Raw genomic sequence first — 21,207 nt, forward strand, 5'->3', positions numbered from 1 at the left:
TCCTGGGCGCGTGGGCGGGGCGCTGGCGGCAGCGCGGACGCGGCGGGCCTGGCGCGGGCCCGGCGCGGTGAGGGACGGGCGGGGGCGTGTGGTTGTCACTGCGCTTTTACCTGTGGGGTTTTGGCTTCAGCGCTGCGGGGTGAGCCGCGGAGCTGGTCCCGGACTAGCGGGGAAGTCGACAGGCGTACGGGGGCGCCTGTGCTCCGGGTGGTTGGCGGGCCTGGTCGTTACAGGTTGAAACTGTTTGAAAAGAGGCCGCATTAAGAGACTTGTCTTGTATGCTGAGCTGTTCCAGGCAAGTAGGGGTGAAGTATATGTGTATGTTTGCTTTAAGAGTAGAAATGAGGAGAAACTACCGTCGAGGCAAGGAGGGGCGTGGATGGAGCAGTCACAAGCGCAGCCACCACCCCCACGGGCACAGAAGACCCAGCCACAGCAACCGCGCCGAAAGGCAAGTACAGGCAGCTCGGCTTGGCAGGGGCTAAGGCGTTGGATCTTAGGCCTCACTAAATGTGCGGAATGGTGACTTTCTAGAACCGAGAGGGTTGCCGCCTGAAGATCTAGTAGATAGTACTTCTGGTGTATCTGTCATCCGTACTGGGAGTGGAATTGCATTGATTTCTGGTTTATTGTGTGTTCACAACGGAACACTGATTTTAAACTGAGATGCGGTTCCGTGAGCCAGTCCTTTCAGCTGTGCATTATCGTCCATAAACCCTTCATCAATATGCAAAGATAGTTCAGGGAAGAAAAATAAAATTACTTCATTCTACCTGCCTGTGTATTTTAAGCCTCTGTGTTTACTGGTGTAAACTCTGTCATTAGAGGATCTTCCTGAATGTTTGAAAGCATGATAAGTAATGTGGTAATAATACCACATCTAGCAGATCAGGAAAATGAAACAAGGCCTCAGGAATAATCCCCTGCCTTGAAAACTGATCCTTTGAGAAAAACACGTTTTATACTTTAGAACTTACACTTGCCTATGTTTGAGCTGTTTTTATGGTTGCTTTTTCATTCCCCTGTTCTTTCCTTAGTGCCTCTTGCAGGACTAAAAGAAGACTTTGTTTTAATACACTAAACTTTTTTTTTTAAAAAAAGAACCTTATTTTTAGGAAAAGAGACACACATATGAGTTGCCACACTAGTTGCACTTGTGTAAGAAAACTTAGAAACGCAAATGGGCACTACTTCAGTGAGCAGAATTAAAAGAGTTTTCTTACAAAGCTTCAAAGTTAAGTGCCTGGGTTCGATCTGGGGTGTTTTCCCCCTTGTATACCTGTTGTGTTCTTTAACCATTTTCAAAGTTGTGTAATGAAACCGCAGCGGAGCTGGTATTAGAAATAGAGTTTCTTTGTGTTTTCAATAAATTATGACTCTTGCAAAACATCTTCACCTACTGCTTTTAAGATGACATGTAATTGGACCTGTCTTAAAAAGTGAGAATTGTACAGGTGATTCAGAAAACATCCCAGTGGAATTTTGCTCATCAGTACTGAATGTGCTCATGTATATTAGCTCAAAAAGAGGAAAGCTGCAGTTACCCTCTGCAATGTTTGTTAGAAAAGCAGAGGCTTTTCTTGGAATTTTCATTAAACTTGTGTTTATTTTGCATGTTTCTGAACTCATCAATGAAATTCTTATTATGAAGATAATGGCAAAATATTTTTGACCTGACATCAGTGTTTTACCCACACTGTCTCTTGCTTTGTGCTGCGAAGACTTGCGTGCTTTTAGGAGTGGGTTGTTCGTTTAATGTACAATTGCCCAGTAAATCTTTTGCTAAAAAGAGTTAAAGGCACTTGCAGAATCAACAGCCACGTCTAATGTATTAGCAAGCAATTTAAGGCTTTTAGGATGCTGGTTTCACTAACTTCCTTGAGAAATTTTTAAGCTGAATATTTTCACTGTTTGATTTTCACAGTTTAATGTATGGTGGGTGATATGCAGAGTGTGCTTAGCACTGCAAAATGGTACTCCATTGATGTCAGTAACAATCTGCTTTCTAGATTCTTTGTGGGAAAGATGTGTAGGACAGTTGTGAGCCTGTCTTGAAGGCAGTGCTGTTTTTTCAGTCTGGAACAGGAGGAACCACAGACCACAGTGAATGCAGGCCCCAGCAGCAGTGAAGATCCTTCTTCGTCCAGTTCAATGCAGAACTCTGTAGCACCAGGTAAGAGATAGTGTTTATGGGTCAAAAGTCAGTTCCTATATGCTGCTTGTATGAAAAAACTAGTAGTAGTAGTAGCTGCATTAATAATCTGGTGTTATGGGAACAATACAAACAGTAAAGTTTCTGGAGAAAAGCAACATCAGGTGATACAAAAAGATGTAGTAAGTAAGGATCTAGAGAACAGAGCCAAATCACTTTCAGGCCCACAGGTGCTTCTCATGTTTGAAAACTTGTGTGCTTAGAGCTGATATAAACTGAAAAAATACAATTCTGTTTCTCCCTCCAGAAATGCCGCTTTAGGAAGAAAATGAACTACGAAGGAAGCAAATAAAATGAGAGAGCATATAAAAAATTACAGCTTGTGTTCAGTTACTCAGTCTTCTGAAAGGCACAACAATCCACCACTTTGTGGTGTGCCTCTCTTGTGTGATGTATCTCTCTTTATGCCTTCAGTGTACATTGTAGTCTGTAATAAATACACTCTGGCTAAGTATTTGTTCATTAACAACAAATGATGAAGTAGCAGTGCTGTTGAAAAAGATGTCCTGTTCTGGCTTCCTAACTGGTTAAACAATGCTAGCATTAACTAAGCCAGTGGGAACATATATTTCTGTACAACAGGAGAGTCCTGAAACAACCCTGAGTTCAGGGAGATGGTTTTTGTGTATCACTGTTTTGTGTTGTGAGCATGTGTTTGGAGATGTATCCTGCAAGACATTTATTCCTGTGTAATTAGATTCTGTATGCTAAATGTAGTGTGCTTTTATAAACTTTACTGATTCATTGACTAACTTTTTAATTTTGCTGACCTGAATAAATCTTGGTCACTTGTGGCTAAGCTGAAACCTAAAAGATGCAGAAAAGGAGCTGAATGGTAAGCAGCTGCAAAAAGAGATTACTTAAAATGAAATTTCTGGTAGTAGATAGAGTTTTAAATAAAAACTCTTGAAGTGAAATGTTAACAATTGCCTCTGAATGAATTTCTTTCTCTTGAGACAATCTTTCAAAGTATTTTACTTGTCTGCCTCTGCATTCACCCAGACAGGGAAGCACTAAAATTGAGTGTTTCTCATCCCAACTTACCTTTGGAGGGAGCCAAATGTACTCTTGATTTAATCTAAATCCCTCCTATGTGCTGAAGAAAAAGTGTCTTGTTCTGGGAAGTGAAATACTTTATTTGGGTTTATTTGATACCTCATTCTTTTTTTTGCTGTCCTACCAAGTCTTTTAACTAAGAATGTCCCCTCATAATGTATTTATGAGGAAAGACCATTTTTGTTCTGCAACAAAACCGTTCTTTTGTGCCTTTCTGATTGGTCTGAATTTCCTCTTGGTCAGCGGTGACATCCCTTCTGTATCAGTGTAACAGCCTTTGAAAACTATAAATAATCTTTTTTTCTCTCCTGTAAGTGGCTCACCTTCTCCTAGTCTGTGTATCATGCTTGGGACCTGTTGGGAGCAAGAGCTTTGAGTCTCATAACTCTGACATTCACGTGAAGACATGGAATATCAAAGAGCAGTAAACAAAGTTACCCATCTGATTTTGCCTCTTTTTCTCCCTGACTCCTCCCACCCTGAAGAACTGCCAGGATTTTATTATGACTCAGAAAAGAACCGCTATTTTCGTCTACTGCCTGGACATAATAACCACAACCCACTCACCACGGACAGCATTCAGCACAAGGCAATGGAGTGCAAAAGACTGAGGCTCCTAGAAGAGGAAGAAAAACAAAAGGTATGTTTTGAAAAAGATTGCAATTAGGCTTTATTGTACTGTGGCCCAGGACAGATTATAAACTAAAATCTTCAAATTCTGACAATTCAGTTTCTTTTTCTGCTAAGAATATATAGTCCTTGAAGCCTTTTGTTTGGCTGTTCTAGACAGGAATGAAATCAAGTCATTACAAACAGAAAACCTATAAAGATGCAGGAACTGTGCTGAGAATTGCAGTTGTCCAACAGTTACACTTGAGTCAGGGTATTGAATGCCAGGTTTCAAATTCCTGCCTTGAATTGGCAAAGTGGGGTCCTGATTTTAAGTTTCTCACATTTTTAATAAGTTGATTGATCGTATTCCTGGACCTTGAAGAAACAATACTAATCACAGTTGGTGGAAACAGCTTTTTTTGAAGAACTTTTTTGGACAGTTAAAATCAAGGCAGGTCTTATGTTTATGTCTGGAAAACCTGTGTGCTTCTCTTCATAAAGAGTTACAGTGAAATTAATGCTGATGTTGTGTATTTGTAATCTGGGTGAAATATCTGTCAAGGATGCTTTTTCATTACCTGAAAAACATGTCTTAAAACTTTACAAGTAACAGCTTAGCTTAAATATGCTGTCACATGGAAGAAGTGAACAGTGTTCTTTTTCTTAAGCAATGAAGTTCTCCAACCAGCTATTCAGCTCTTCAGTCTTTGCTGTAAAGAACATTTTGATTCTCAAACACTTGCTTTGTCTGAGTATTATCAAAAAGATTTCTTACTCCATAATTCTGCAAAATACTTTATTCCTTGGTCTACTCAGAAAGTGTTTCCATTAAATTCTAAAAAAAATGCAAATCACGAAATGGAATCGTAGAATGACTTGCATTGGAAAGGACCTTAAAGATCATCTAGTTCCCAGGACTGTGGGGGGAATGGGGAGTGGAACTGGGATGGAAAAGCAGTTTAGTACAACAGTAAGACTGCATGTTTATTTGCACTCTCATTGTGAAAGAAAATTTTGCTGTATAAGAAGAATTTCAGGCGTTGTAGTAAAACCAGAAGGTAGTTTACACCTCCAGGTAGTACTGCTGCTTATGTAGATTGAAAACAATGGCTGCTAGGGTTTCGTATTTTTTCTCCAGCTTCTGTATTTGCAGAAGTGCTCCACATCTCACAGGAATATATTCTTGTCTACTTATTGTAGTAGATCAGGATGGTGTTGCAATGTGTTCTGTACATTCTGAAAATTTTAATGTATGTAGGCTAGAGGAAAAAGTTACCTAAACATCCCAAACATCAAAGACCCACAGCCATGTTTGAATCTTAAGTAAATAACTGAGTACAGTTCCACGTTACTCTCTTACAGAAAACAACAAGGGCTGGACTCAACTCATCTGTGCTGTTACAGAAAAGGCAGCTGGGTTTGCTCAGCTCCACAAGTTATTGCAGGTACAATGATTTGATTTGTCTTCTGTTTGCAGTTCAGTTCTGCTGTTAGTGCAACTGTTTCTGTCAGGTTTTCTTGCATTTCTTACTGTTTCATTGGGATGAGGAGGAACATATTACTTAAAGTTAGAAAAAAGGTTATATTCTGTAATAGGTTACTAAAATGATGAGAATTCAAATGAAGTTGTTTCCCAATTTTACTTCAAAAAAGTTCACTTTACGTATGTATACGGATATGCTGGTTTGCCGCATTGTGCTTTATGAGTACAGCACAGCTATTTTAGGATAAATGCCTTTCAGTGGATGTGACCCCCATTAGAACAGCTAAGGTAGCTCAGTTTCAGTAACAGTGCAGGAGGCAAGTTAAGTCAGTGACTTACTGTGTTGTTGTTTCGGCTACTAAAGATGTGCTGGGGTTCAAAACAGCGGGATGAAATTCCATGACTGTGGAAGATGCACGTGTTCATGGGTTATGTAAGTTAAATTTCAGCATGCTAGTTATTCAGGCATTTTCTCTTCGGTGATTGAGAAGCAGTTCTATATCCTGGCCAGAATTATTTTCTTATGCATTAAATTTAGGCTTGCCTGAATTCTCCTCTCTTCAACCCCCTCACCCACCTACCTGCTTTTACAGGCTAGTCCATGAACTAAAAGTGAACTGCATGCAGAGGAGGAAGATAGAAATACACAGTCCAGACTCCTCAGTTGCTGGAACCAACAATTTTAAAATCATTGTGGTATGTTATGAGAAATGTAAGTCTTTAAGATAAAGAGAGCCCATCTTCAGAGAAAATTCAGGCTCTTGTAGTCAACTCACATAGGTCAAATTTTAGCTTTTAAAGATAAGTTATTCCTGCTCTGTCAGTTCTTAAAATTTGTGCTCAGTAACTTTAAACAGGTAGGGAGAGGCTGTTCCTTTCCTACAAAGGAAAATTATAAAAAAGGTTGGATATGAAAGTGGGTTTTTTTGGTTTGGTTTTTTTTTTTAATCTGATCACCATGTTCTTTTGAAAGTAAATAGGAGTTGAGTGGATCATTATTGTGGGGCTGGGAAGAGGAGTGGAGAAGATCAAGAGAAAGAAAAAAATGAAAGAGAAGAGTTTTGGGAGTAGCAAAGCCCATGGTTCAGAGAAGCTAAGTAAACGTCAGTAATCACTTTACATTTAATGATCTTTCATAGACTATATAGGAAGCTCTCCAGGACCAGCTCCTGGCCTTGTAAACAGAGCACTGCATAGGTAGCTGAAGCCAGAAGGGACTCAGAAACAGTGTAAGTGTACAGAATTGTTAACATTGGAAAGATCATTTATTGTTAGCCAGGGACTGAATCCTTTACTATCCCTGTTTTTTCTGTGCATGCATTTAAAATGAGTTGGCCACTGATTTTAGAGGTGAATGGAAAGCAGGTGGTGTTAGAGGGATCAGAATTAATGTGTTGTTTCATTTTAGACCTAATGCAACTCCCTCAAGCTGTTTCTCCTGTAAGTTTCCAGTAAGTGTGACTGGTAAGCTTTTATTTTACAGGCAGATGTTGCTTGTGAACGAATATTCACTGTGAACGATGTAGAGCATGGAGGATGTAAATATGGTATCATCAATCTCAGCGGTTTGGGGAAGGAGTCTCTCACTGTGGAGATGTATGACAACCTCTACTTCACAAACCGCAAAGTACTATTTTCTGTTCCTCCTTCCTTTGGTGGTTGCATTCTCAGAACACTCTTCTTGGGAGGCTCGTGTGGAAATGCCATGAGGGTTGGGGAAGGGGCTAGGAGAAGAGAATGGAAGAATCTAGAAATGGGAAGCTTGGATAAACACAGAGCCACAATAAACCTGTCTCTGAAAGTGCTCAGTACCAGGGCTCGTTGTCAGGAATGTTATACCACAATTGGCATGGAAGACTACATAGAAATACCACCTTCCAAGGATAGTGCTTACTTCAGACTTGAACTGTAGCTGGCAAAACTAATGTTTTGCTACCAAAACTACCAAGATTTGCATGCTCTTTCTTAAAAATAATTTTGGGAAACTCTGTTTACCCCTAAACATGAGGCATATTTAAAACAGGTTTTCATCAGATTCTTTTAAGGATGGTCTCTTGAATAATAGGATGTGCTTGGTGCCTCAGTCTGTGTTTGGTCAGACTTCTCAAGTGCTGCTCTGTCATTACAAGATGAGTATGAAGCTAAAATGCTCATGCCCTGTTACTGAGTTATTTAGTGGGCTGAAGAGTTGTGCCCAGTGCCGAATTCTATGTCATCTTTGCATGGAAATAATCTTTGCTTAATTGAAAAACAAATCACAAGAATAGTATGTCGTCTTCTCTCTGAAGGTGAATTCTGTGTGCTGGGCATCACTGACTCATCCAGATTCTCATGTTTTATATCCTTTTAAGAAAAAGCAGAATTGTTGTTCAGGTTTCACAAGTCTGTGTCATGCTTCACAGAAAAACTTAACTTCAAGGAATACCTCTCCTCCAGTTCTCCCAGAAAATAAGTTTTCTGGAAAACTGAGGAAGTAATAAGAAATGAAATATGTTGGAATTAGTGAGACAGATGTATGGTTCTGTTATGGATATATGTAGAATTGTTCCCATATTAATGATAAATGAAAGACCATGTTTTCTGCCCTGGAGAATTCCAGCTTCACTAATAGTGTATGTAAATGCCATATCCAAAATGATCTGATGTTTAGAAATTGGCTGAGGCAAAAGAGGAGCAGAGGGTTAAGGCAACAACCTTTTTCTGAAGTGAACCTCTTTGAAAGTGGAGTGGTTCGTTTGTGTTTAAAACCATCCCCATATTGGCTGCGGTGAGAGGAGAATGGAAGCAATTCAATAGCACCACCTGCAACTTTCAGAGCATGTTCTGCAGGTCTGACTCAGAAGAAGAGGAACGTTGGCGGTGTAGCAGAGGAACCAATAATGAACAGTGCAGAGCCCAGAAGAATGAGGGGGGAAAAATTGAATTTTGACGTAGGAGAAGGCAGACAACAGGTGTGCTATTAAAGTGCCAAAAGAAATTACATAGAAAAATATGGAATGGCCTGTGTGAAAAGCCAGGCAATTCTAGACCGACCCATCAGGGGGCAGGAGCTCACCAGGCACGTGCACAGCGGGGGAGGAGTTTGGGATCGCTTGGTTTGGTGGGTTCGTGCTTTCCCCTAGTTGTGTTACAGATCTACCCCACTGAACTTGAAATGCAGCTTCCAAATTCTATATATACCTGCTATAGTCTTCATAAAATATTTAAATGTAATTTAAAGTGAGTCTTCCTTGCCTCACCAATGTGTGCTCCCCTTTTTCCAATTTATCACCATGAAAAACAGATCTACATTAATGCAGTGTCATCAACATGAAAAAGTGAGAAGAATGATCTCTGTAGGCCGTGCTTCTTTTTTTCTTTTTCCTATCACTAGTAAGATACAATAGTATTCTCTTATCCTTCTAGTAGTGAAAATACACAAGCAAGAATTTGAGTTCTTTCTACGTCATTCCTATGAAAGAAATTAAGAGCAGGACTTAGTTGTAAACTGTAAAGCACATCAGACGTCTCAGGGAAAAGTGTTGTGAGCTGTGGCTGTGTCAGGGCAGCTTGCTTTTCCCACTTATATATATAAGGCAGCTTGTTCCATTCTAGGGAGAAATCAGTTTTCCTTAACTCACTTCAGCAAGCTGTGTCTCATGGGAATTGCAGAAACACCAGGCTGTGCCAGTCTGCTTCCAGCATCATTGTTCAGCAGCACTAACCCAGGTAGGGTGTTTTTGTTGGTTTTTTGTCTCCAATTTTTGGTAACAATTATGGTATGAAAAGAGCACAAAAGAAAGATTATTTTAACTTTTTTTTCAGTAGTTGATGAGACTGTTGTATTCCTGTAAGACTAAAACAGCTTAAGAAGTGAAATGATGATGAAAGAACTTGAGACTTAATTAACAAACAGTATTCAAAGCCCTGGTTTATTTTTAGCTGCTGCGGTGCTTGACTTTGGCAGGAGGACACCTCACTTGTAAAGCAAACACTTGAGATTTTTCATGAGTAGCTTGGCCTGTAATTAATACTCGTAAGCTGCACACAAGAAGTACTCACATTTCCTTATAGACTGTCCAGAGTCACTGCAGAATCTCATAGCAGCTACTCAGGTATGCTCAGGGGATTAATCAGAGGTGCAAAGCTGGTAAATATCTCAGCCCATAGCTCCTTGTACAAGCTCATGTTCAGTTGTATGTAAACCTGACTGACTGGGAGAATACTATGTCTTAAGTCTGGTTATAGCTGATCTTTTTTGTTAATGTTTTTGGGGGCAGGACTTAATTGATTGGACTTTCTTGATAGATGTTAGAACCATGCTTCTTCAAGTCACAGAGTGCAGTCCTCTAATCTGGTATCCATTCAGATATGATCAGTTAAGTTTATACAGAGGAAATCTGTGATAAGAGTAATGGACTCATTTTAAATTTTTGGTGTCTTACTATTTAAGCAGCCATTAAAGCAATATGCATAGAGTCAGCATGAACTTGAAGAGTCACTGAGGGTGGATGGCTACTAGGCCAGCATACCCAGTTGCTCTGTAGAAGATTTTAAGCCTTTCACCATAATGAGATGCTGTGAGTTCCACCAAAGTCCTCCTGTGTAGCATATCCTACTGACTGTTTAGGTATTTCCAAGTTTGACTTACTTCACTCTCCTAAATACGTGGTTTGTGGGAGCCTTGCTGAGTAGATGCTGGGAGAAAAGTAGAACTTACCCTGTCTAAAACTATGTTATCCATCCATTCTTGTCTGTGTCACCTCTGCTACCTGACGTATGTATGTATGATGTCCCATGAAGGAAGTGAAAACTGATGATGTACTCTGCTAATTGGCATTAATTTTGTGCAGGAGCTACATGAGTAAGAGTCAAATCTAGGGTATTGTTACTTAATTTTTTTTTTCTTTAAATAGGCAGGCCAAGAACTTACAGGTTAGGTTTTGGCTGATCTGTAGTTTATAAAGTAAATGTTTTTTATTTCTAGCCCACTCATCTTTAAAAAATGGCTTACTTAGTGCTATAAGGCAAGTATTACTTTGTTCTTTCCTGCCATGGTCAGCCCTCTGACTACTGAATAAATTTCACAGTCTCTCGATATCATCTATTTATGGTGTCCCACTTACAGTCATGAACTTCCATTTGTTTCCTGTCTCTTGGGTACCAAAAAGGACACCAATTGGGTAACACTTTCTCTGCTTCAGATTGAAATGTTAAAAGAAGTATGGCAGTCTAAGAACCTTTCTGAGTTATCATCCTGTTCTAACATTTTATGAATACTTCATGTGTTTCTCCTGTCTTCTAGGAGATAGACCTGGGATGCTGTGCAGTTTCAAGATATCCACTGCCTGGTCCTGTGCTTGGTGCCTCAATCCCCAAGCAGACAACTGCTTTAGCACAGGTGATCTATCTGCAAGGCTAGCAACCCTGTCTGTCTCAGTGGGAAAGACTTGCATTCATCTCCCAGCTGCTACTCAAATTACAGCTAAACCAACATCATCTGTCTTCCTTAGGCCTGACACGACGAGTTCTTGTGACCAATGTAGTGACAGGGCATCGGCAGACATTTGGAACCAGTAGTGATGTACTGGCACAGCAGTTTGCCACGCAGGTACAGAGAACCATACGCCACCGTATTTTCAGAGCACTGCCTCATTGGTGGGCTCTTTGTTCTGTTTGGGGCAGGACTCCGCATGCTGTACATGAGGTTGTGATGACAGCTGCTGTTGGATGGGTGTTCTACAGCAGAGCTGATGTGGTCTGATGCTTGCACACAATTGAACGGCAACAAAAAGATTAACTGATTTCAATCTGTGCCAACAGGGGCGAGTTTTGTTAATATTACAGAGGTTAAAAGACAAGGAAGTACAAAGAGCACAGTAATAGCATGTAAAATTGTTTTGGTTTTGTCAAATAACGTAATTTTCATAACACTCAGTGTATTGCCTCCACCAAGATGGAGAAAATCCCTATAAAATACTAATGGACTTGTTCACAAAGAACTAGAATGGTGAAATAGGAATTCCAGTTTCTGTTTCGCCATTATGTTAGACTGAGTTCCTGCTTACCTAGCCAAACTTTCCCAGCTAAATAGTTGAGGTTTGAATGGAACTCATGAGTTGGCTGAAAAATGTTGCAGTGTGTAATTAAAATTCTATTTCTTAATGCATGTGTTAAAATAATTTGACAACTACACCATAGAGCTCAAAAGCACGATACAGACTCTGTCTGTGTAAGTTGTAAGATCCTTGCAGATGTTACACAATGCGCTTCTTTCTCTGGGATTCTCCCAGACCCCAGTGCTGTACAATGGCTGCCGTTCAGGTGAGATTTTCAGCATTGATGTGCGCCAACGTAACCGAAAGGGGCAGAGCTGGAAAGCAACTCGTCTCTTCCACGGCTCAGCAGTTACATCTATTCACCTTATGGAGGCTGAACATTATCTTATGGCAGCAGATATGGCTGGAAAGGTATGGTTTTGTTGTGTTAGGATATTCTGTTCCTTTTAGTATCTGGGCATTTACAGGTACTTATCCCACTCCCAAGGGCAGATGCCTGCTCTTAGTATGTAGTACGGAACTGGGTGGCAGTTCCATTTATGGGTCTTCTTCCAGAGCCAGTTATTTTTCACAGAATGGTTTGGGTTGGAAGGAAACTTAAAGCTGGTTCCAGCTCCCCTGCCATGGGCAGGGACACCTTCCACTAGAACAGCTTGCTCAAAGCTTCAGCCACCCTGGCCTTGAACACGTTCAAGGATGGAGCATCCACAACTTCTCTGGGCAACCTGTTCTAGTCACTCACCACCTTCACATTGAAGAGCTTTCTAATATTTAATTTGAATCTACGCTTCTCAGTTTAAAGCCATTCCCCCTTCTCCTATCACTACATACCCTTAAACATTGACCCTCTCCAGCTCTCTTGTAGCCTCTTTAAGGTACTGGAAGGCTGCTTCTGGAGGCTGAATTCTCTCAGCCTGTCTCCATAGGAGAGATCCTCTTACTCTCTGACCATCTTCTTGGCCCTCCTCTGGATGTGCTCTCTGCTTTAATACAGCCTCTCTCAAACAATTCCTTCAACTTGCAGATAAAACTGTGGGACCTGAGAACAGCAAAGTGTGTGAAACAGTACAAAGGTCACCACAATGAATATGCTCTTCTCCCTTTGCATGTAAATGAGGAGGAAGGACTTCTTATAGCAGGTGGGTTGACTTTTCCCCCCTCTACTTGTAGAGTGTATGGTAGTGATTTTCTTATGCCTGAGGGGTGTTTCTTAGATACAGCTGTTAGAAGCTGTAAAGCTGTTAATTCTTTAAAATTCAGAAGAAATTTAGCCTTAGACATACTGTAATATACTATGAAAATGAAGAAATTATGTTATGGATGCACAGCTACTGTAATCACTTCCATGAGGCACTTAACAGCTTTATCTGCTGTGTCCTACAAAAGTTGCATTATCCTTTCCACAATATGTCTCAAGAGTAGAGCAGAAAACACTTGATTTTGAAATTGAAGGAAACAACACGTGAACAGGAGATTTGGTAATAACTTTATATAGAGACTGTGTATATGTTTAGTTGGTGCTTAAGTGGATAATGTGGTGATGGACTGAAGCACTGGCATGTGGGCCTGACTCCTTATAAACTGTCTATACCACTCAGGTTCATTTTGAATACTCCCAGGTACACTCAGCTTTTTGTATTGTTGTATTTGGGGTGGGGAGAGGAAAAGTAGCAACAGATGAAGCAAAATCCTTGTAGTGTAGCCAAGCTTCATAAAGTTACTGTAAAGACAGTGACCTCCTTTCCTTGGATTTGTCAGTAAGTGATGGAATAGTAAGAAGAACTTTTAATTTGACTGAATTTTTTTCCCCTTTTCTTTAGCTTAGGAGCTTGATAAAGAGAAAAGCACTCTTAAGTACTGATTTATCATACTTTTAATTACCTAATAGGAAAGGCGCATTTTTCCCACTTTTGTATTATTCAGTGTAAAATTTTGGTTTCGTAAAGTATGGATAAGCACTTTGCCTCTTGTGGGTGTAGAAGTAGTCGAGTTGTTTTCCCCATAGACCTTCTGCGGTGATAATCTTGCAGAACCATGTAAAATCCTTTTTGTGTAATGTTGAATTTTGCTGTCCTTTCCTTCCAGTTGGTCAGGATTGCTACACCAGAATTTGGAGTCTCCAAGATGCTCATCTGCTTAGAACCATCCCTTCTCCCCACCCATCATCCAAAGATGCCATTCCTAGTGTGGTGTTTTCTTCAAGACTTGGGGGCAGCCGAGGAGTTCCTGGTTTACTCATGGCTGTCAAACAGGATCTCTACCACTTCTCCTATAACTGACATTTTATTCTCCTCAGACGTGGTGTACAAAGCTGCCAAGCAAAATGTGACTTCAGAATCTTTACACCAGTCACCCAGCTGTTGAGTCATTATGTGCTGCTGTTGCATCTGTTCTGCCCATCTAATTGTGAACCTCCTTCAGCAGTTCAGCAAATCTTGCTGTATACATCTCAGAGTGCTTGTAAATAAAAGCTGAACACTGATGAACTGTAGGCAAGATTCAGCCTCTCTGAAACCTAGCTGTAAGCCCGTCAAGCTGGTAACTCTGTTGTGCTAGCTGAATTTGCTGTCAGAAGGCTGCTCTAACTTAATCCTAGTTTGGTCACATAACCTCTTAGCTGTGGTCACATCTGCCTCAAGAAGTAGGCTGGCCCAGCAGAGTGAAGCAGCTGCTGTTGAGACGCTGAACACTGTAAGTGTTCTGGGCCTTTGTTTGGAGTAGCTTTGGTTGGGGTTCCTGCTTCAACTGCCACTGCTTCATGCTCCATGGTGGAAGCAGTTCAAGGAACAGCCGCTTTCCTCACCCACACTGTCAGTCCTTTTTGCTGGCTCATACTAAACTTTGTCCCTTTCAGATGATGGTAGTGTGCAACTGCCCTTCCACCATCCCCTGTAAAAAGCAACAGGCATGGAGCAAAGCCCTTTTTCTGGTCCAGTAGGGAAGCTGAATGCCCCTGTTAGTTTATCATAGTGTTTCCAAACCAAGTCCACACCCCTAACATGGAGTTTGGTTAGCAGTCTGGAAGGGCAGGCTTGCTCGTGCAGCTGTAGCAGGACACAAGCCCAGTTGTACAGACCACATCTTTGGGATTTGGGATCACCTGTGCAAAGTCACACCTGCATACAGAGGTACAACTGGGCCCTCACCTTCACAGTTGTAGTACCAGCTCACAGTAACTGGATGATACCATATCTGTATTTGAGAACAGTTACTATCCCATGGAGCCTCTTCACCTCCTGCCTGGTAACCAGTCTGGGTTGGGCAAGACCATCCTGCTCTCAGTTATCTGTAGGGAGCACTGACTAGATCAGGAACCTATGAGAGGGTAAAGGCCCATGAACTAGGATGGGCTTTACAGGAAAGACACACTGCACTCAAGTCTTCCAAAATTCTTACTAAAGGAGTGCCAGAACCATCTTTTCATCCCGGGATCTGCTTGGAGCATTCACATGTAGTTGTGAGATCAGAGATGCCACTTCCCCTGGGGTCCTGCTAGCTCAGTGGCTGAGTGTCCAAATGGGTTCTAATGACAGCCATGCTGCACAGCACGTTAGGAGGGCTCAGTGAGATGGCCCTGTCAGAGAACAAGGCTGGGATTCCACATTCTGAGTGCCTTGTGCCAGTGGCATGGGCTGCACATGCACACAGAGATGAGTGCTGCTGCTGTCTGCAGGTGTGGCCTTTCTCAGTTCCTAGGGCAGCACTCTAACCTGGGCCTGTGTCTTCTCTGGAATGGGCTGCCACCCTAGAAAGTCCCTTCCTTCCAAGTCCCACACTAAGCAATCCTCTTTCTGCCTTCAGAGTAAACTACCACCAGCACCCTCTTAGGCATTGTCACAAAGGTTTCTAGCTATCTCGTTTCTTAACAGACATCATTACTCTTTTGCACCTAAAGCTTTTGGCCAGAGCAACCTATTTACGGGGGGATTGTACCCTGCCACCTTCATCCTGATGGGCCATCAGCTTTGTTTAACCTCACTGCACACTGCATGTGCAGGGAAGGCTCTTACTTTTTACTCCTCTTTATCAGGAGTATTTGTAGTTTAAAAAGTGGATTAGTAAAACTGTTCAACCAGTCACAAAATGTTTTTCCCAGAGGAGGAGAGAGTGAGCTGCAGCATGAGCACAGCGCTGTTAACAGGGATGAAGCACTCAGGGTTGTGGCATGAGCTCCCCAAGAGTTCATTGAAGACTTGGTGGTTCAGCCAATTCATCCCTTTGCATCCCTGCTACTGGCCTGAGCTCACTGAACAGACTTCATGAGGGTGTCTCTGGTTTCCAAAAGGAAGCCTCAGAAGTGCCCTGCAGTGCAAGGCACTGTGCAGGGAGATCCCCTCCACAAGCCCCATGAAAACCTGAACATAGCCTGTAGGCTTTTGTTTCTTTCCGTTGCATTCCCTTTCCATTTTTCAAGTGACTTTGGATAAGAGGGAATTATTCAAATACAGGCACCTGGAAGGGTAGGCCCTGGTAAAAACCCTCTCTGATCTGCAGGGCTCCACACTCATTTCTCCTGTTGTCTCACAAGGTTCAGGCCTAAGCACTGTGCTGTTCCAAGAGACTGTGTTCTCAGGAGCTCTTCTTGCTCACCAACACTCCAGTGTTATGTGTGGTGACCTCCTAACCTTTCTTTGTATTTCATTTACCCATTAATCTATAGAGAAGACAATAGAGAAGGAAAATGCTCCTCGTGGGGGCAATGTCACAACTTTACAGTGTCAATATATTCTGTAAGAAACAGCTGCTGCAAGGGTAATCAAGATGAACCCCAGCAAATACTCAAAACAGTTTCTTCCTTCTCTGAGTATACATTCAAAACCCCCAAATCTTTCTTCTATCCCATTAACAGCCAACTTCTGTTTCCTCATGGGCAGACTGAGCTGTTAATTCCTTACAACTATGGTTCCACTCATACCTCTGGCTTTAGTGTTCCTCTGCAGAGCCTTCTTTCTCACACAAAACAGAGTGGATGCTGCTCACAGCATACTCTGTGCTGCCCCTTCTTTCCACAGGACAGTGTTTGTGAGACCAGGGGATCTCCTGCTCTCCTAAATGGTAAGTCTTGCAGGCCGTTCCCATTGCCTCTACTACCCTTTGATAACAAAGGGACCTAACTCCCGGTTGCTTTGCTTTTCAATTTGAGAAAATACTCCGCAATTTGTCTTGATTGGTTATGTTGATTTTTGACATTTTCTGTTGCATCCACAATGATAAATGCACACAGCACAACTTTCAAAAGCATTTGCATTGCCTTAGTCAATAATGCATCTGTTCAGAAAACAGAAGTGTAGTTTACCCCATCTCACTGCAAAGTCCTAACATTACATCTGATAATCAACTCAGTTGCAACATACTTTATATTGATCTTCTTGCTAGTAAACATGTGTGGTTCAAACATTTTCAGGTAGCAACCTACAAAGATCATGAATTCCCTTAAAGCAGAATTAATTCCAAAATTTAAATCAGTTTAGACTCTTTTCAGTGCTTTTAACTCCAGTAATTCCCATTCTGCAAGAACAGACTGTGCAACAATTATGTCCCAGTTACCGTGGGAAACACAAACTAAGAATTGTGGCAGAAAGGCATCTTACATAACTGAAGATAGTTTCTTCTCTTTGTTCCTTTTAGGCAAAACTCATAAAACAAAAGAAAATAATTTCCTTTCTGTTGTTTCCAAGAACCAAATGCATACACATGCCCCTGCAAACCCATTCACCCAACTAGTGCTTTTGCTGCCAACACTTATAATTAAGCCTGCAAAAGCTCTAAAAAAGGAGAGGGGGAAGCAGGGCAAGAAGAGAGGCAATTTGGCTTCAGTGACAAATAGCAAGCAGTTTACAGGCAGCAGCTAAAGTATATTAAATTATCTCTTTCATTATGCAGCAACAGCAGGACCCTAAGGCAGTTAAAGAGGAACTGCAACACTCTTCCAGTCTGCTACAGTATCAAAACACAGTATTTGTCTCAGCTTCTCAGCAAGCACTAAACTAGTGGGAAACTTGAGAAAGGCCAGCCCTGTGTTCTCCAAGATAGGTTGCAGCATCCCTCGTCCAGCAGACACCATTTCCTTGGTCCCTTTGGTTCCCTGGAGCATGGCACAGCACAGCCCACCCAGCTTTCCTCACTGGCCAAACTGCCAGTGCCTCCCATCAACACCACTCTCTCATAAGAGTCTGAGAGTCTCAGTCTCAGCCTTGCTCGGTCCCGTGTCCCCTGCTGCTATCGATCATCTCTCAACCCTGATTAATAAAGCTCTTTACACATAAACCCCTTTAGGTCACAAAAGGTTCTTAGACATAACAGGTAGAAAAACTTCAATTTTAACTTGACATTTCTAAAGCAGGGAGGAGAATTGCTTCTGGGTCTTTTGTGGTGGTGTTGGTCATGTCTGTCTGTTGGTCCCAATTTACTGCAGTACATGGATTCATGGTCTATTCTCCTCTATCATCCTGATGAATAGTGAAACTAAGAGGTTAAAAAAAATCAACTTACTAGTCACAAATTCACACTGGCATTTTTGCATTTTTGAGTTTAAGAGGGACCTATTCTAACAGGACTAGAAAATTAAGTATTTGGTGTGAGAAAGGGAGAATTCAAACCCAATTATGTACGTAGTCTCAAGGTATCCCCTTACAGAAGCTGCTTTCAGAAAAGTTACAATCTAGCAGTGGAAAATTCAGCTTTGGTCCCCAAAGCTTCAGTCACTGGTGGCTGCTTGCACACACTATATATACTACATATACTGTGAGCTGAATCCAGCAGTCAACACCAACCCAAAGTACTTTCTAGACAGGGATTCTGCAGTAAGGGCCTGGGGGTTGAGAGATGCTTGACCCAACTGTTTAAAGCACTTTCCAAATCAGTTTAATGTTTCAAAAATGGAAGCCAAGGCACAAAATTGATAAACCTTTTTGGGTAATGTCTGAAAATATAATCAAGATCACCTGCCTTTTCTTGTTGAAACAACTTCTTTCCTATCTGCAGTTCTGTTGATACCACGGTGGTTGTGAAGCACTCTGATGCCTTCCTGACAAGTCATCATCTGCACATCACCATCATACATACGCTATTGCTTCTCTCCAGTGCTGCTGAAAAACTGCCTTTTAAGCAGAAACAGAAAGATTTAACCAGCTTTTCAAAATGTTAGAAATCACTGTGCTTCAGAATCTCCAGGCATTCTTGAAATTAGAATTTCTGTAATCCCACAATTACACCATCTCCTACATAAGGACTTTCACATATATCTATAAATCACTGGTATAATTTTTTTCTGCTTGAGTTATATCCAACAAAAAGAAAGTTAAAAAGCTGAATGCATTTTAATTTTGGCTTGAGATAACTAGCTGCCATTCTACTTTAGCTTTGTTTTTGTCACGTTATACTATTGATTTTGAAAGCCCTCATAGCAAACTTTTATTCATTTTGGCATTGACATGATTTCATTGTTGATGTACCTGCACTACAAACAAATACATTTTATGACACAATATATGTGCTGTGACTGACAGAATATATATGTCAGCATTGCTTTGCCATGAAAGAGTGCCCAGCTAAAGTAGGGGATGGGGATGAGACCTGGATGACAAAAAGCAGACAGTTCTATCACTTGTCCAAATCACTCTCTGTTCTCAAATTATTGGCAAGCAAAGACATATTTGTTGGTGCCAAATTATATTACAGCCATCAGTGATAATTAAATGCAAGGACAATGCCACAATATGTGGCATTACAGTGACTGACAATGTCAGTTGACAAATGAAAATGATGAGAGGCTGCCAAAATTGAATTATATTAGTATTTAAACCTATTTGGGCTGGTTATGCTGAAAGCAAAAATATGGAGAACAAAGTCTGTATAACCAGGTGGGAAAAGCCAGAGTCCTGCAATGTTAAAGCCCAGGCTCCCAAAGCAACAGGGGCATTTGTGAATGTCTCAGCACAGTCACAGCAGACACCTGGCATAAATGCAAGGCTGATCTAACTTAATGATGGTGTTTATTTCCACAAATGAACTCTTGTTGATAGCAACAGCTAGCAAAGATTGTCTTGTTTTCCAGAACACAACCAAAGGTCCAATTCCTAAAGGGACACAGATAGGAACATACAGGATAACTTGGCCAACTTCAGCCTGTGCAACTTCCCCTGCAAGGCACCGGGCAGGAGAATGAATGAACAGGAAAACCATTGCAGGGGGTGGAAGTGCAGGAGGGCAGGGAATGAAGGACAAAGCAGTTTTTCTTGTGCAAGTAACTCCACCTTAGAGGCTGCTCCTACCCTGACAATAGCTACACGTTGCAGCCATGCTGTTCCGCCATCTGTCCCCTGGCTGCAAGTCCCAGGTATACATTTCAGCCAAGAATGGCCTACAGGGTTTGGATAGGGAGTCTAAGTAAAAGTGTCCCCATCTATAAAAAGCTCACATATATCTGCTTCACAGAATGACAGGGAAACCCACATCACCTATGTGAAGATGAATCTTCATGTTGAATTAGCATAGATACCCACAATGGAAATAAATCCATCAGAACAGAGCAATCAACAAGTCTAGGCTTGTTTTGTGGTGCTTTGGGTAAGGAATTAAGTTTTTCATGGGGGCACACATCTTTGCACATTGGTCAGTTCATACGGTTCTTATTTTACTCAATGTTTTCCATAGCATTTCCTAATGAGAAGAGGTGCAGATGCTGCTCGATCTGTCAATAATCAATCTGACATAATTTTTCTGGCAAGAGATTTGCATCAAACAGTCAACTTCAATCTAACTCAGAACATGCTTTTATCGTGTCACATCTCAGACCAACTGAATTCATTATCCTATCAAGTGTGGCAATTTTAACTGCTAAGATATTAACATTACAGTAAACTTCAGTTGACCCAAGGGACACATTAGCATCTTGACCAACTGCAACTTCATGGTAATTTCTCTTCAGTGGAACACACATAGTGATGATTTCCTAGAAATTTCCTGAAAAACAGTCTCCTTCTCTCTTTGCCCTTGTCAATACAGAAGACTTTTTCACACAGGAGCTGTATTAGTGTTGGACCTGTCTCATACTGCCATTATGAAACTCACAGTTTGTGCTTTTGCATAGCTCCAGCAATGCTGCTGTTAACTTTTGACAGGTTTTCCAAAAACTCACTCTTGTTAGGTGCTACCCATAACACAAAGCATCTCTCCTAATAGTTCATGAATAGAACTCTCACAGGTTTCTAATGACAGTCCCACCCCAAGCACAACATGCTCCCATGTTGCTTTAGGGTTTTTTTTCCCCAGGATTTCCATTTCTTTCATTTAAATTTTCTGTAGAACTTTCTGTCCACAGACATCCTTTAGGGCTCTTTTGTTTATTGAATCCTAATGCATTAACACTGAATAGCATTGGACTCTGCCAACATCTATTCCCTATAAGTAGCTAAGCCATTTAACAACCCTATTCTATTCTGTTGTACTCACAGCACCAAATAGTATCAGAAAAAATAAAAGCTATTAAAAATAAAAGCTATTCTGTACAGGAAACAGCAGGGAACTTAAGCCTTAGATCTTTTTTTTTTCATTTTGAAAAACAAAGAACCCAAATACACCTCTCAGCATTCTCCAGAAGGGGTAACACCAAGTCTGCTGCAGTTTAAGCACCACATAAGACTTTGCTCTGTAGAGAAACATCATAGAAGATTCAGCTCCAGGATAATCAATCAAGAATGGACTCTGATACTGACAGAGTATCAGTTGCTAAGTTACTTGCTAAGTTACTAAGACCACATATATATTAAAAATGTTTAGACAACATTTTCTTTTTGATTGAGTAG

The 21,207-nt window shown here is 41.2% G+C and overlaps 1 protein-coding gene across 7 annotated transcripts; it reads left to right on the top strand.

The window, feature by feature from the left end:
- The first annotated feature begins 24 nt into the window (after positions 1 to 24).
- On the top strand, positions 25 to 13,892 carry DCAF4 (DDB1 and CUL4 associated factor 4). Of its 7 annotated transcripts, none has more exons than XM_039551921.1 (14): positions 25 to 67; positions 335 to 451; positions 2,076 to 2,173; positions 3,754 to 3,908; positions 5,243 to 5,325; positions 5,957 to 6,059; positions 6,847 to 6,990; positions 7,652 to 7,701; positions 8,992 to 9,071; positions 10,648 to 10,743; positions 10,856 to 10,953; positions 11,636 to 11,812; positions 12,426 to 12,540; positions 13,487 to 13,892. In XM_039551921.1, exons 2-14 carry the CDS (start codon positions 342 to 344, stop codon positions 13,678 to 13,680), a joined length of 1,503 nt encoding a protein of 500 aa, XP_039407855.1. In that variant the 5' UTR covers positions 25 to 67; positions 335 to 341; the 3' UTR covers positions 13,681 to 13,892. The 7 variants fall into 7 exon arrangements, with proteins under 7 accessions (XP_039407855.1, XP_039407856.1, XP_010388443.1 ...); XM_039551922.1 differs by having other exon boundaries at positions 27 to 67; positions 340 to 451; XM_010390141.3 differs by having other exon boundaries at positions 48 to 139.
- Positions 13,893 to 21,207: the final 7,315 nt, after the last annotated feature.

The sequence above is a fragment of the Corvus cornix genome, chromosome 5 (genome assembly GCF_000738735.6).
Source record: "Corvus cornix cornix isolate S_Up_H32 chromosome 5, ASM73873v5, whole genome shotgun sequence".
NCBI classification, from domain to species: domain Eukaryota; kingdom Metazoa; phylum Chordata; class Aves; order Passeriformes; family Corvidae; genus Corvus; species Corvus cornix.